The sequence below is a fragment of the Spinacia oleracea genome, chromosome 6 (assembly GCF_020520425.1).
Source record: "Spinacia oleracea cultivar Varoflay chromosome 6, BTI_SOV_V1, whole genome shotgun sequence".
In the NCBI taxonomy this organism is placed as follows: Eukaryota; Viridiplantae; Streptophyta; class Magnoliopsida; order Caryophyllales; family Amaranthaceae; genus Spinacia; species Spinacia oleracea.
Window position 1 is genome coordinate 126,412,553 of NC_079492.1, and position 15,617 is coordinate 126,428,169.

Consider the following 15,617-nt stretch of genomic DNA (forward strand, 5'->3'; position numbering starts at 1 on the left):
CTATTTATTGCTTTCTTTAGTTTCTTTTGTAATCTTGTAAGTCGTCGAGGACGTCGACATCTTTAGTGGGGGAGGATGTTAGAATCCAACCTTCCTTGCATTGTACTTTTCTTAATTTCCCTTGTATTGATCTTATCTAAACTTTCTAGGACTTTTCTTTGAAGTTTCTAGGCTTTAGATAAGATTATTATGTTACTGTCATTCCAGTGTTCACTGGGTTCTTTTAGCTAATTCAAAATAAACCACTATGAGGGGTATGACTCAGTACCTCTCACCAGAAGTTGCCTTTGCTTAATCACTTGCGTTGTTGTGTGCCTTTATTGATATTGTGCTGTCGCTCGTTTTTAAGCTTACTTGCCTCAACAAAGTCCCTCAAACAGATACACTCGCGTCGTCGGTCCCACTTGTGACTGCTGTGCGCACACAAGTGCCCGATCGGCGTCCACGTCCCTTCTTGTCGCCAAAAGACAAGAGCGTTCATTCTCAGAAACCTTGGTTGCTCGTGCTTCACGAGCCCCGTTGAACTCGTTCCGCACAAGGCTTGCGTCCCTACCGCCCTCTAGGTAGGAGCGCGCCGCACGGCCCGGTGCCCAAAACATTCGGACCGTGACACCTACCCTTGTTTATGGCTCCCCCAATCTCTTTGCCATGGTAAGATTAATTTATTCCTTGTTTTTGTTTTTTTCTTATTTTGCTAATTAAAAAATGGGTTTTATGGGACTGTAATGTGATTCGATTTTGATTGAAATGGAATGTAGTTTGATTAATTTTGAAGAGATGGTTGAGTGCTAAAAGATGGGAATTTGATGAAGTCGATAGATCATCAGTGTTTGAGGGCGAAAGTGTGAAAGTGGATAGAAAATATGAGAAAAAAGTTAGAAGTATGTTTTAAGTCACGTGACACGCACGCGCGAGTCAACGCCAGAGAAATTGAGTCAACCACCGGAAAATGAGTGTTGGTCTCAATTCACAACAAAATATCGATCTTAGGTCCTACTACGTATCTCACAACTTTGTTTTAAAAGGTCATTTTGTCATAATTTTTTACTATAAAATGTCATTTTTGACAAAAAATCTAAAAATTAAAATAAAAAGTAATTAAATTATACAAGAAACACATGGTTGCATTCCATAAAAAAACAAAGTACATAGTTGCAATTTGCAAATAAATAGGGGTATTATACCATTATTCTTAAGAATAAGACAAAAAAAATTGTAGATACAAAATGGGGGTAAAGTAGGGAATTGAATTCACTATTGCGGGAATGGGATCACACTAACATAACTTCATGACTTCAAAAGTGTTAAGATACGTAGACTTAAGTGCATTTTACACATAATTTTTAATATTTGGTTGAGTGAAATTGATAAAAGAGTATAATAGTGCAATCACACGTTAATTAGACTATAAGAGAATAAAGTAATAAAATCATATGATTATGAAGCCAAAATGGAAATTGGGCAATTTTTTTTTTGGATGGACTCTCATAAATATAAAAAGCTACTAAATGAGCTACTTGTCATAGTTGTAGGCCTTCTATTCATTGCGCAACTGCTAGCCTCGTCTACCACATTTTAAGTAAGTTGAGCCATTTACACTCATAAATACGAAGCAAGATGCATCTGGTTAATAAAATTCTCTCACGTTAGCTAGGAACTTACGATCCATCTATTTTGTTCGGAAATGATGATGACGCTTAACAAATCGCACTCTTCAACTGCCATCAAGTATCATGCATAAAAAAACTAATAACGGTTCTCTAGCTTGTAATAACGTACGTAGTTAGTGAATCAATCGCTAAATTTTAAGTTAAACGCGTATTATCTATGGCCCGTTTATAATCATGGATTTCCCCTTATGTATGAAACTTGTAAAACCCTCTCAACTTCTCATGCCTACATTATTAAGTTTACAGTAATCTTTGAACAAAAAAAATCCAAAATATATTTCTTTATTCCTAGTATAAATAATGCTTGAAAGAAGCACAATTGATATTGTACTCTGAAATAAACACAAATGTCTACCATGTCTCAAGTTTACACGATCATTTTTCTTACACTATTTCTCTCTTTGTTTTGCACCACAATAGGAGAAAACAATCTTCATAATAACCAACAAGAAACACAAGCTTACATTGTTAGCGTTCGAAACGACCTCAAACCCTTATATTATTCCAATGTTGAGGATTGGTACCACTCCATTCTTAGCCGTACCAATTCCAACCCAAATGATGCCTTGCTTCATGTTTATAAAACCGTCTTCCACGGCTTCTCGGCCCGGCTTAGTTCCGACCAAGCCAACTCGTTAAGATCTCAAGTCGAAGTCGTTCAAATCTTTCCAGATGTAATCTACCAACTCTACACTACAAGAACACCCCACTTCCTTGACCTCAATACCTACAATCGCCCACAAGGCTTGCTAAACGACTCTAACTTGGGTTCTAATGTCGTGGTTGGAGTCCTTGACACGGGTATCTGGCCCGAGAGCCCTAGCTTCAACGACGAAGGGATGGACCCGGTACCACCTCATTTTAAGGGAGTATGTGAGGGAGGGGAGAAATTCCCACCCTCCCTTTGTAATAGGAAGATAGTGGGCGTAAGATACTTCACAAGCATAAGGTTAAAAACTGAGCAAAATTCAGCTAGGGACGAGGTTGGGCATGGGACTCACACTGCCTCCACAATCGCGGGTCGAACTCTAACAAAAAATGTGTCCTTCTTTGGTTATGCTAAAGGAGAAGCAAGAGGTATTGCTCCCAAGGCAAGGCTGGCTATCTATAAGGTGTGTTGGGGGTCCTTTTGCACGAGCTCAGATGTATTAGCTGGCATCGACAAAGCTGTAGAGGACGGCGTGGATGTCATCTCCCTCTCCTTGGGCGGCCTCCCAAGCCGCTACAACAACGACCCGATTGCCTTAGGCTCATTTGGAGCATTCCAAAAGGGTGTTTTTGTCTCAGCCGCCGCTGGTAATTCTGGGCCTACTTCTGGAAGCTTATCGAATGTCGCCCCATGGATGACTGTGGTCGGAGCCAGCACTATCGATAGAACATTCCCAGCAGACGTTATCCTCGACAATGGTGAAGTTTTATCTGGTAGTTCTCTGTTCACTGGGGATCCATTACCAAAGAATAAAACCTTCCCTTTAATACAATTTCCATCAAATTACTCTATGGATCATTGCATGCGATATGCTCGTCAGGTAGCAATGTTGAGGAAGGAGTGGTGGTTAAATTGGCGGGTGGAAAGGGTGTCATTATAGCCATGAATGATCCTACAATAGATGCCAATGATACTGTAGTAAGTGACCCGTTTATGATGCCTGGATTAACCATTCCTTTCTTTGAAACTGAAAGACTTTTAGACTACATGAGTTAAAAACAAGTCAAACGAGGCACTATAGTGTCTCGGGGGACTCAGATTGGTGAAAAACCAGCCCCGGTGGTTGCCATATTCTCATCTCGAGGCCCAAACAGATTGTCTAAATATGTTCTAAAGCCAGACGTGATTGCACCAGGAGTCGAAATACTAGCTGGTTGGCCTAATAACATACCACCTACTGGTTTGGAAGTAGATCCTAGGAGGTCCGACTTTAATATAATGTCAGGTACTTCCATGGCATGCCCTCATGTCTCGGGATTAGCCGGCTTGCTTAAGAATGCTCACGCGGATTGGACCCCGACCATGATCCGATCAGCCATAATGACAACTGCCTACAGAGGATACCATCATGAGATGAAAAGGACCACACAAAACGGACATCAGGTATCATATTGGGTGAGTGGTGCAGGACATGTTAATCCAGAAAAGGCAAATGATCCCGGATTAGTATATGATCTAACTGAAGAGGATTACATTCAATTTCTATGTGCTTCGAACTATAATGTGACTGAAATACAGATCATGGTGAAGAGACCAGTCAGTTGTGACGATAAGATGAAGGTTAACCAATGGGACTTAAACTACCCTGCCTTGGTTATGCCAGCAGGTAAAATGGCTGTTAGGACTCTGACCAATGTGGAGTTTACTGCATCAACATACATAGCAAAAGTTGAACATCCTAAAGGCGTAAGTGTGAGTGTTAGTCCCCTGAAATTAAGCTTTAAGGTGATAAACGAGACACGGAAATTCTCGGTTAAAGTTTCAGCAATGAATGGCTTTATGCAGAATGAAGATGCCATGGGTTCAATTACTTGGACTGATGGCAATCATCATGTTACCATACCTTTGATTGTTGTAGTATAATCACTATAGTATTCTTAAGTTTGGAAATAATAATGTATAATTAAATTTTTAACAAGAAGTTAAGGTGCAAATGTATCACTTATATACGTACTCACGTCTCATGATTCTAGTCTAACAACTATGATGAACTTGACCCAAACAAAATTGAGCTTAACATCAACGTATTAAGAAAAATTTATCAGAAATCTCCCTATTAAATTTGATTTTTGTGAGAAACTATCTTAAATAAGAATGTTGCGTATGCGATTGAGACAATGAGACCTCGAATACCATTCATCAAAGAACACAAAATTGGACTTGGATATTCCATCAAACAATATAACAATTAAAATTAAATCAACATATAGTTTTCCTTCAATTGTTTGATGTTTTGCAGAAACAGAAAAGAAAATGGAGGCATAGAGGTTCCCACTATTTGGGAAAATAGAGAGAATGGAGCTGAGGAAAGAAATAGACAGAAATAGAGGAAGAAAGATGGAAACGGCGCCAAAAGCAGAGAAGAAGGAAAACAATGGGGAAATGAGGTAACTAAGAGCACCATCATTGGTAAGTCACTACTCACTACCCTACATACTCACAACCATACATGATCTTATCTCTCTTCCACATCATCGTCCACATCACTTTCCACTATCTTGAGTCACTATTATGAGTCACACACTTTATTTTTCTATAATAGTGAAGTTGCCCACCACTTTCTCTCCTAATTTTATCAATACCCCACCATTTATTCTCTCTTATGTATTACTAATTATTTTTAGTTATTGAGCTTATATAATTAATTAAAAAAATTAATGACATCGTTAATTATTATTTTTTAATTAAATCATTTTATTTAATATTAATAATCACTTAAATATGTAAGCTATTTAATTTTTTTTTTGAATTCGAAATGAAAATTAAAATAAAATAAAATTTAGATCACATAATTTATAAAACAACGAAATACATAAACATTTAAAATACAATCTACATTAACAACGACTTTGGTCTTCTTAATCTCGTCATTCGTTGCCGAAACGACCCCATATATGCTCAACCAAGTCATTTTTTAATGTAATATGGGTCTTCCTATCACGAACATTATTTATGTTCGCCATATAACCACTTAAATTGAGCCTATCCAATCGTCCACTTCTCACGGTAAATGGTTGGTTGTTGTTACCGTTTGATGATCCAACTACATTTTGAGGTTGATCATTGATAATTTCCGATGCATCGTAATGCAAATATCCATCTCGCTCATCTTCAACAATCATATTGTGCATGATAATGCAGGCCATTACGATTTTCCATAAAATTTCAGTCGACCAAGCTAGACTTGGTTGACGTATTATTGGAAATCGAGCTTGTAACACTCCAAAGGCACGTTCAATGTCCTTTCGGTAACTCTCTTGCTTCTTGGTAAATAATTTGTGCTTACCGGTTCGTGGATGTTTGATTGCTGGGATAAATGTTGCCCATTTTGGATAGATACCGTCGGTAAGATAATATCCCATATTGTATTTATTTCCGTTGACATTGAAGCTAACCTCTGGAGCTCTACCCTCACAAATATCAGAGAACATCGGCAACCGTTGGAGGACATTTATATCATTACAAGAACCTGGTGTACCAAAGAAAGCATACCATATCCACAAGTCTTGTGAAGCAACAACCTCTAAGATTATAGTCGTCGTTTTACTTCTCCCTTGATACATTCCTTTCCATGCACGTGGACAATTTTTGCACTCCCAGTGCATGCAATCAATGCTTTCCATCATGCCAGGAAATCCACGAATATGACTTTCCCGGAGGAGTCGCTCAGTATCCGTAGTATTCGCCCTCCTCAGGTACTCTGGTCCAAATTCAGAGACGACCCCTTCAACAAAGTGAGAGAGACATTCCCTTTCAGTACTTGACGCGAGTTTAAGATATTCGTCAACTGCATCGGCTGATGTACCGTATGCTAACATTCGAATTGCTGCAGTGCATTTTTTGAGGGGGGATACACCTAGTCTTCTGGTGGCATCTGGCCTTTGTTGAAAGTAAACATTACTTTTGCTTAGCTGGTTAACAATGCGTGTGAACACATTTTTACGCATGTGAAACCGTCGGCGAAACATATCGTCTGTGTACAATGGTCGGGGACTAAAGTAGTCGTTATATAATCGTATATCAACATCTTCTCGATCTCTTGGTACATACCACCTTTGGTACGTAGGTTCCGGAGTGAAGGGGACCTGGTAAGTAGAGGTTACAAGGGGAACAACATATGTATTGATTGCTTCCTCGATCAATTCATCTTTTTTTCTCCTTTCAGTAATTGATTCATGCCACTCTACAAAGTTGTTCACCATGTAGTCAAATAACCCTGAACTAGATGAACTAGAAGAATTTGAATCAGAGTTCATTTGTGATATTTTTTTGTTGAGAGCAGGAGAGTGTTTTGTTGCAGAAATGATACTTATTTGTGCGTTGAACTATGAAGTAAAATCCCCCTTATATAGACATTATGAAATAATTCAAAGCAAATAACTATTAATTGTTTATGATGTATGGGCACACAAGTATAACATATGTGATTTTTGATAAGGTTTACAAATTTTCTTCATTGGTAATTCAATGAATGGGGAAACAACTCCAAAAGATTAGATTTCTGATAAGGTTTGTAGATTTCTTTTGTGTGACAATTCAATGTACGGGCACACATAACTATAAAAGATGATGATTTTCTGACAATTCAATGTATCAAATGTGACATTTCAATGTAGCATGTAGTAAATGTTGCAGGTTTATAGAATATTTCTCATTGTGGAATTAATATTAATAATATAATTATTTGCAAGAAATAATTTTTGAAGTTAATAGAATTGAAGAATTATAATAAAAACATAAACTTCATTACATTAAGAAATAACAATAAAATGTTACAAAGGAAATCTAAAACAATAAAGGTAACATTACATCAATTAAAACTAGCATAATGTAGATAGTTTGACTAACTTAGTTGATGTCTAAACTAGCACAAAGATGTGCAAATTCTTGCTTTAATTTTAGATAACTTTCTTTTTCGTCTTCAAATAGATTTGGTTTTGCAAGGACACTGAATAACTTGAACCTCTTTTCCCCCTCTTTTTTCCGAGCTTTGATGGCATCTCGTTCCTTTTGATACTCGAGCATACGTTCCGCTACATCAATACACCTCTCGTCAACATCTATGTGTTGTCCTTTTATCACATTCATCTCTGACAGGACTTGAGTAAAAGACTCTAAAATTTGAATTTCAGAACTACCAACATTTTGAATTCCGGAACTAGCAACAGATTTACCTTTCATCCAAAGGTAAGGTAAGAACGTAGTAGTATAATTCGAATACCAAATATAATAGAAGTTGGTTAATGATTTATTGATGATTCCACCCCATATCCAATCCTCTAATAGTATTTGATCTCATCAATTTAAAGTCATGAATCATGATGTGAAACTTTACCAAAGGACACTCATTGGAGCTATATACGAACTACTCCATATGTTTTTTTTTTTTTGGCAATTAACTACTCCATATTTTGTAATATCCTACACCATATAATTAACGTATACCAAAAGGTCTTATTGGTGCTTAATATATTCATTTTGCATCGGTTTATTAATTGTTGGTAACAATTGACATGTTTTGATTAATTTTGTATATAAATTACTCCCTTCGTCTCTTTTTGTTTTTTACGTTTGGTATTTTGTACGCGTTTTAACGACTAATTGGTTAATATAATAATTGGGTACAAATTTTGATAGAATATTAAATAATTTATGTGATAATATAAAAGGAAATGTAAAGAACATTTTGAAACACCAAAAAAGGAAAAAGTAAAAAACAAAAAGAGACGGAGGGAGTAACTTTTTGATGGATAAATTTTTTAAAGAGTTATATAATACCTTTATGTATTATGACGCCTTAGTAAAGAAAAAATAATTAAATAGGACTAAACAATAAACGAGTTTTTTTTTTTTGGTGCGAATGAGCCACAAGGGCGGGGATGAGAATCAATCACAAGATCACATGGAACCGGGATGAAAGCTCTAACCAGCTGAGCTATCCATCACTCTCATAAACGACTTTTATATTATGCCGGAGTAACTTTTAAGCATTTTGAAGTAACATTTCATTCACGTTACAATATTTATTGTACACCTACCTCTATTAACAGTTTGAGTATATGTAGTACTCCCTCTGTTCCTTTATGTTCTTCCCATTTGAGAAATGGTGTGGGAATTAAGAAAATGGAATCTTATAATGATTGGGTGTAGAATAATGATTGAATGTAAGAGAAAGTAATAAAGTACTCCCACCGAACCTAAATGTTATTCCCGTTTGTCATTTTACGCGGTTATTAAGGAAAAAGAAACATTATAAGATTAACTATTATTAATGTAGTTTTATGGGGAATTGTTGTTTTTTGATTCCATTTTCACAAGAAAACAAAATAGTTGAACCAATAGAATTTAAGGAATAAAAATGCCAACTCATTAATCCATCCAAACTTAAACCAACCAATGAGACTACAAAGTTTTTTTTATTGATAAACCAATAGAATTACAAAGTTAAAATTATAAGGAAGGGATTAAAAAGGAAATAAAAGAAATGGGAAGATTATTTTGGGAACTAAAAAAGGAAACGGGAATAACATTAAGATTCGAAGGGAGTAGTACGTAAAGGAAAGTAATAAAGAAATGAAGGAAAGAGAAGATATTTATAATAAAGTAATAAAAAATCATAAAAGTGGGGTTGGGTGGGTGAATAGGGAAATGTGAATGAATTAAATAAGGGATGGTGGAGAAATTTATGGTAAACAGTCATGTCCAAAAATAGAAATGGGAAGAACATATAGGAACGCCCGAAATAGAAACGGGAAGAACATTTAGGAATGGAGGGAGTACGAAATATGGTTGTGCAAACAAATCGAAAACCAAAATCGGACTCGAAAATCTAATACTGATTCGAAAATGCGGGTAACGGAACCGAAATAATACGGTTAGGGTCGGCTTTTTGGAATTTTAAAAACCTGAATCGAAAATACGGGTAGCCACTTTGAATTATTATGTGGTCAAAATATTAATTCTCAACATAAATTACATTTAGAAATATCAATGTCACACTATTACTCTATTAGTTGGTAAAAAACGAAAAATATGTGAAAAGACATTATTTTTTTCAAACATCTAGGCTTTACTAACACAGCAGTAAAGTTGGTGCAAAATGCAAAGGACAACGAAGTAAACAAACCTAGAAGCTATTGCATAAGGTTTCTTGGAAATTATCAGAAACCATTGTTTGAGAGTTCTAAAACACATTAACATTAAGCGTACATTTTGGCTTTACTATGGAATTTCTTTTTTCCTTTTTTACGAGACAAATGTATTTACTCTTGAATTGCAAAAATAGAGCATACAGATATACACATGTGATAATGGCAAAACTTTCAAATTAGCTATTTGTCATAGTTAATTACTCCATTATGCCATTTATTTGAGCAACAACTCACCCCATTTCCCACATTTTAAGCAAGCACTCACAATAAACATCAAATTAAGACAAAAAATAATAAACTATCTCACGTTCACAACTATTGATTCTGTTCTGCAGATGATCATAACACTTAAATCGCACTTTGCAACAATCTTCAAGTGTCGTACATCAAAACTACTACTTAAGGTTCTCATGTAACAACCTATAATTAATGAATCAATCCCCACTATAAATTTTTAGTTTAACTTCAAGGCATATCATCGCAAATGTGATTCATTTGCACCAAAAGTATTATCTATTGCGCACCAGTCTATAATCAATATGATCATGGGTTTCCCTTTATGTGTGTGACTTGTAAAATCGTCCCACCATCTCATGCTTATTTTATGCAATGAAACGTGGTTGATTCATTTTACACTATTCCCCTTCAAAAATAAAAGGCAAAATATATTTCTTTATTTCTAGTATAAATAATGCTTCAAAGCAGCACAATTAATATTGTTCTCATCACAAAATAAACACAAATTTCTACAATGTCTCAAGTTTATATGATCGTTTTTCTTACACTCTTTCTCTCTTTGTTTTACACTACAATAGGAGAAAACAATCTTCATAATAACCAAGAACAAACACAAGCTTACATTGTTAGCATTAGAAACGACCTCAAACCATTATATTTTTCCAACGTTGAGGAGTGGTACAAATCCATTCTTAGCCGTACCAATTCCAACCCAAATGATGCCTTGCTTCATGTTTATAAAACCGTCTTCCACGGCTTCTCGGCCCGGCTTAGATCCGACCAAGCCAACTCGTTAAGATCTCAAGTTGAGGTGATTCACATATTTCGAGATGTAATCTACCAACTACACACCACAAGAACACCCCACTTCCTTGACCTTAATACCTACAATAGCCCACTAGGTTTGCTAAAAGACTCAGACTTGGGCTCTAACGTTGTAGTTGGAGTCCTCGACACGGGTATCTGGCCCGAGAATCCTAGCTTCAACGACGCAGGGATGGACCCAGTACCATCTAATTTCAAGGGAGTATGTGACGGAGGGGAGAATTTCCCACCCTCACTTTGTAACAAGAAGATAGTAGGCGTAAGATACTTCGCTGGGATGATGTCAAAAACCGAAAATAAATCACTATCAGCTAGGGACGACTTTGGGCATGGGACTCACACTGCCTCCACAATCGCTGGTCGGACTCTAAACCAAAATGTGTCCTTCTTTGGTTATGCTAAAGGAGAAGCCACAGGAATGGCTCCCAAGGCAAGGTTGGCTATTTACAAGGTGTGCTGGTCGTTCGGGTGCTCGAGCTCGGATGTACTAGCTGGCATCGATAAAGCTGTAGAAGACGGTGTGGATGTCATATCCCTCTCCTTAGGCGGCCCCCTAGAACGTTTCACCGATGACACAATTGCCTTGGGCGCATTTGGAGCATTCCAAAAGGGGGTGTTTGTCTCAGCATCGGCTGGCAATTCTGGGCCTATTCCTGGAACACTATCGAATGTCGCCCCGTGGATCACTGCGGTCGGAGCCAGTACCATCGACAGAACATTTCGAGCAGATGTTATCCTCGATAACGAAGAGGTTTTATCTGGTAGTTCACTATACACCGGGGGTCCATTACCAAAGAATAAAACGTTCCCTTTAGTACACTTTACATCGAATTACTCTATGGAATATTGCTACCCAGGTTCATTGGGTGGAGTAGACGTCAAGGGTAAAATTGTAATATGCTCATCGCCGGCTTTGTCTAGTAGGGTTGGGAGGGGAGTTGAAGTGCAATTGGCGGGTGGAGTAGGTGTTATCGTCGCCTTGAATGATCCTACAGTAGACGTTAATGATACAGTAAAAAGCGACCCGTATTTGATACCGGGAGTAACCATTCCTTTCTTCGAAACTAGAAGACTTTTACACTACATAAAGAACAAGCAAGTGAAACAGGCCACCATAGTGTTTCGAGGGACTCGTTACGGCGAAAAACCGGCCCCAATGGTTGCCTCATTCTCATCTCGAGGCCCAAACACCTTGTCGAAATATGTTCTAAAGCCGGACGTGATTGCGCCAGGAGTCGACATACTAGCTGGTTGGCCTAAAAACTTGTCACCTTCTGGGTTGGATATCGATCATAGGAGGTCCGACTATAATATTATGTCAGGTACTTCCATGTCATGCCCTCATGTGTCGGGGTTAGCCGCTTTGCTTAAGAGTGCTCACATGGATTGGACCCCGACCATGATCCGATCAGCCTTAATGACCACTGCCTACACTGGATACCATCATGAGATGAACAAGACCAAGACTACACGACAAAACGGACATCAGCTATCGTATTGGGTGAGTGGTGCAGGACATGTTAATCCAGAGAAGGCCAACGATCCCGGGTTAGTGTTTGATCTAAGTGAGGATGACTATGTTCAGTTTTTATGTGCTTCGAACTATAATTCGACTGAAATTCAGATCATAGTGAAGAAACCGGTGAAATGCGACGATGAGACGAAGGTTAAAGAATGGGACTTAAACTACCCTGCCTTGATTGTTCCAACGAATTCAAAAGGTAAAGAGATTGAAATTGTTAGGACTGTAAAAAATGTGGAGTCTGGTTCATCGACATACACAGCAAAAGTTGCACATCCTAAAGGCTTAAGTGTGAGTGTTAGTCCCCTGGAATTAAGCTTTAAGGCAATAAATGAGACACGGAAATTCTCGGTTAAGGTCTCAGCATTCAAAGGTTTTAAGCATGATGAAGATGCAATGAGTTCAATTACTTGGACTGATGGTAATAATCGTAATGTCACCATACCTCTGATTGTGGTAGTCTAATGTTTTTAAGTGTTCAAATTATTAATAATGTATCAAGTTTTTATATGTAGTACGATAATTTATGTATCTTAGTTGGGATGTTCAGTTCAATATTACTTGTGTAGTTGTGTTTCTAGTTCACACTTGACCAAACCAAATAGTCCAGGTTCACAATGACTCGAAACAAACCTAAACATAAACGACTAGAGCTCAAACTGAACCAAAACACAAAGTCTATAATTTATAGGAAAAATTAATTTTAATAATCCAATCTTTGGTCAACATGTTTAAAACAGTCCCACCATTTGATTAATAATGAATAGTCCATGATATCCACCTCATTTTCTTTTAATGATCGCAATGACCAGTGACCGGCTACTTAGATAAAAAAAAAAAATCTAACGTGTACGATTTTCTTCCAAAACCAACTTAGATATGACACATGTCATTACATTATTAGCTACTCGGTTTTTTAGCATATTTTTTTTACTTTTTTTTATGCAAGCTTGAAACGATATAGTAAGAGTTTAAAAGTTTAAAAACGTACAAAAGAATATGACATTCAGAAAGAGAAAAAAAAAAGCAGACAATTTCTTCTCCCGTCTCCTCCTTCCCACCGTCCAACGTACAGGACAGTAGCTACCTCAATCTTTGAGAGTTCTCATTTGAGCTTTATCTATAATTAAGCTTTATATACTAATGAAGAATACTCAATTAAAAAAATATCATGTGGATTTGTTGATATATATTGTTGTGGTACACATTAGTACACGTCATTTACAAATATATCTTAGTTGCGGTATATATTAGTACACGTCATTTACAAATATATCTTAGTTGTGGTACATATTAGTACACGTCATTTACAAATATATCTTAGTTGTGGTACATATTAGTACACGTCGGTTACGAATATATGTTAGTTGTGGTACATATCAGTAATCGTCGTTTATAATGATACATTCTTTATTTATTTCATAATTAAAATTCATTTATCTTCCACCCGCTTTGTCATTTTTTGTATTTTTCTTTTGTGTGTCGCAAAAGTAATACATTATTATACATATATACTCATAATTTATAGAAAAAATTAATTTTAGTAATCCAACATTTGGTCAACATGCTTAGTAGCTACCTCAATCTTTGAGCTTTATCTATAATTAAGCTTTATATACCACTGAAGAATACCCAATTTAAAAAAAACATGTGGATTTGTTGATAATAGTTCTTGATAGAATATATGTTAATATTCTTTCCGATATTCTGTAAAGAAAGATTTTGTGTAATTATGTAAATTAGAGTTCTCATAGAAATAGGATTATACATCTATAAATATTGATTAATGAGAACATCCCAAATCAGGGAGAATTACACTATTCTACATGGTATCACAGCCTAAGGAAAACTCCTCTTGTTTTCTCTGAATCCGACCCTAGTGATTAGTCGTGCACCATACTCCCTACTCCCGCAGCTATGGTGCAGTCCTCCATGTCTGATGAAGACTCAGTGATTACCCCTCCTCCTCCTCCTCCAACCACCTTTCACCCTGCCTTTGCTGTCAACAACATCAAGAACGCCATACCCACGGTTCTTGATGAAGAAACAAGCCACTATGCCGCTTGGGTGGAATACTTCCAAATTCATGTTTGTGCTTTCAACGTCATCGATCACATTGACCCTTCTGTTCCCCGCCCCTCTGACATCGATGATCTCACATGGAAAAGGTTGGACGCCATTGTCAAACAATGGATATACAACACAATATCTCAAGATCTTGCCCATACAATCATGAAACCCGGTGCCACCGCACAAGAATTATGGAACCGATTGGAAGGAATGTTCCATGACAATATGACCACACGAGCAATTTACCTGGAGGATCAATTCACCAACACCCGCCTTGAACAATTTGCAAACACCACCGAATATTGTCAGCAACTAAAACTCCTTTCCGATCAACTCGTGGATGTCAACAACCCAATCTCAGAAAAAAGAATGGTCCTGCAATTGGTTAAAGGGTTAGCCAAGGGTGAGTTCGACACCATAGCGACCATGATTCAGCAATCCAAACCACTACCCACCTTCTCGGAGGCGCGCTCTTCCCTCAGATGGAAGAACGGCGACGCGCAAACCAGGATGACATTGGTGACACGACCCTTATCCCCCCGAATCAACCCAATTCTTGCAGCAACACGCCACCTGCAAACCACCAACACCACACCCCACGTGGTGGTGGAAATAATCGCGGTGGTTGGTCGGGCCGCGGCCGTGGCAACGAAAAGTGGCGAGGTGGGAAAAGCAAGGGAAGGGGCGGCGGTCGTGCGAATAACAACAACAACAATTACAATTCCAATAATCAAAACAACAACAGTTACAACTCTCACAACCAGACTCAACCTTCTCAAGCCCAATCTCAGCCGGCCTAATTGCAACAATGGACCAGACCATCTCCACAACATGTCCAGCAGCAGAATTGGGCCACTACCCCTTGCCCTTATCGATCCACTGGAAATCAGACTCAAATAAGGCCACCACCAAGTCTCCTTGGGCCTGGTCCGCGAGGCCCATATAACCAGCAGGCTTATTCTGTTTAAAATTACGAGTATGGATAGCCCATGCCCCTAACTGATCTCGGATCCGCTTTCAACACCATGACTATGCAACAACCCGATGATCAAGGGTACATGGATACAGGGGCCTCATCTCACCTTACTCGAAATTCTGGTAATCTCTCAAACATGTTGCATTCTAATAATTCTCAGTTTATTTTAGTTGGTAATGGCAATCGTATTCCCGTTAAAGGTATTGGCACCACCACCACACCCACCCTTCTCCCTTAAAAATTTCCTTTATGCACCTAATATCATTACTAATCTTATTTCTGTTAGAAAATTTGCTAGTGATAACAATGTGTCCATTGAATTTGACCCTCTTAGTTTTTCTGTGAAGGACCTCAATACGGGGACAACTCTTACGAGATGCAATAGTGTGGGGGATCTCTATCCATTTTCACCATCTTCCGTTGTCAACCAACCATTAGCACTCTCTGATGTGTCTCC

At 37.7% G+C, this 15,617-nt stretch overlaps 3 protein-coding genes across 3 annotated transcripts; 2 read left to right on the plus strand and 1 right to left on the minus strand.

Moving 5' to 3' along the window:
- Positions 1 to 2,017: 2,017 nt before the first annotated feature.
- LOC110801586 (subtilisin-like protease SBT1.5) lies at positions 2,018 to 4,242 on the plus strand. The gene is made up of 3 exons (XM_022006943.2): positions 2,018 to 3,092; positions 3,200 to 3,297; positions 3,418 to 4,242. The coding sequence occupies exons 1-3, from the start codon at positions 2,018 to 2,020 to the stop codon at positions 4,240 to 4,242; spliced, it is 1,998 nt and encodes a 665-aa protein (XP_021862635.2).
- A 1,004-nt stretch (positions 4,243 to 5,246) lies between these two features.
- LOC110801587 (uncharacterized) lies at positions 5,247 to 6,635 on the minus strand. Its single transcript, XM_022006944.1, has one exon. It carries the CDS (start codon positions 6,633 to 6,635, stop codon positions 5,247 to 5,249), a length of 1,389 nt encoding a protein of 462 aa, XP_021862636.1.
- Positions 6,636 to 10,238: 3,603 nt separating this feature from the next.
- LOC110801589 (subtilisin-like protease SBT1.5) lies at positions 10,239 to 12,699 on the plus strand. Its single transcript, XM_022006946.2, has one exon. It carries the CDS (start codon positions 10,282 to 10,284, stop codon positions 12,577 to 12,579), a length of 2,298 nt encoding a protein of 765 aa, XP_021862638.1. The 5' UTR covers positions 10,239 to 10,281; the 3' UTR covers positions 12,580 to 12,699.
- Positions 12,700 to 15,617: the final 2,918 nt, after the last annotated feature.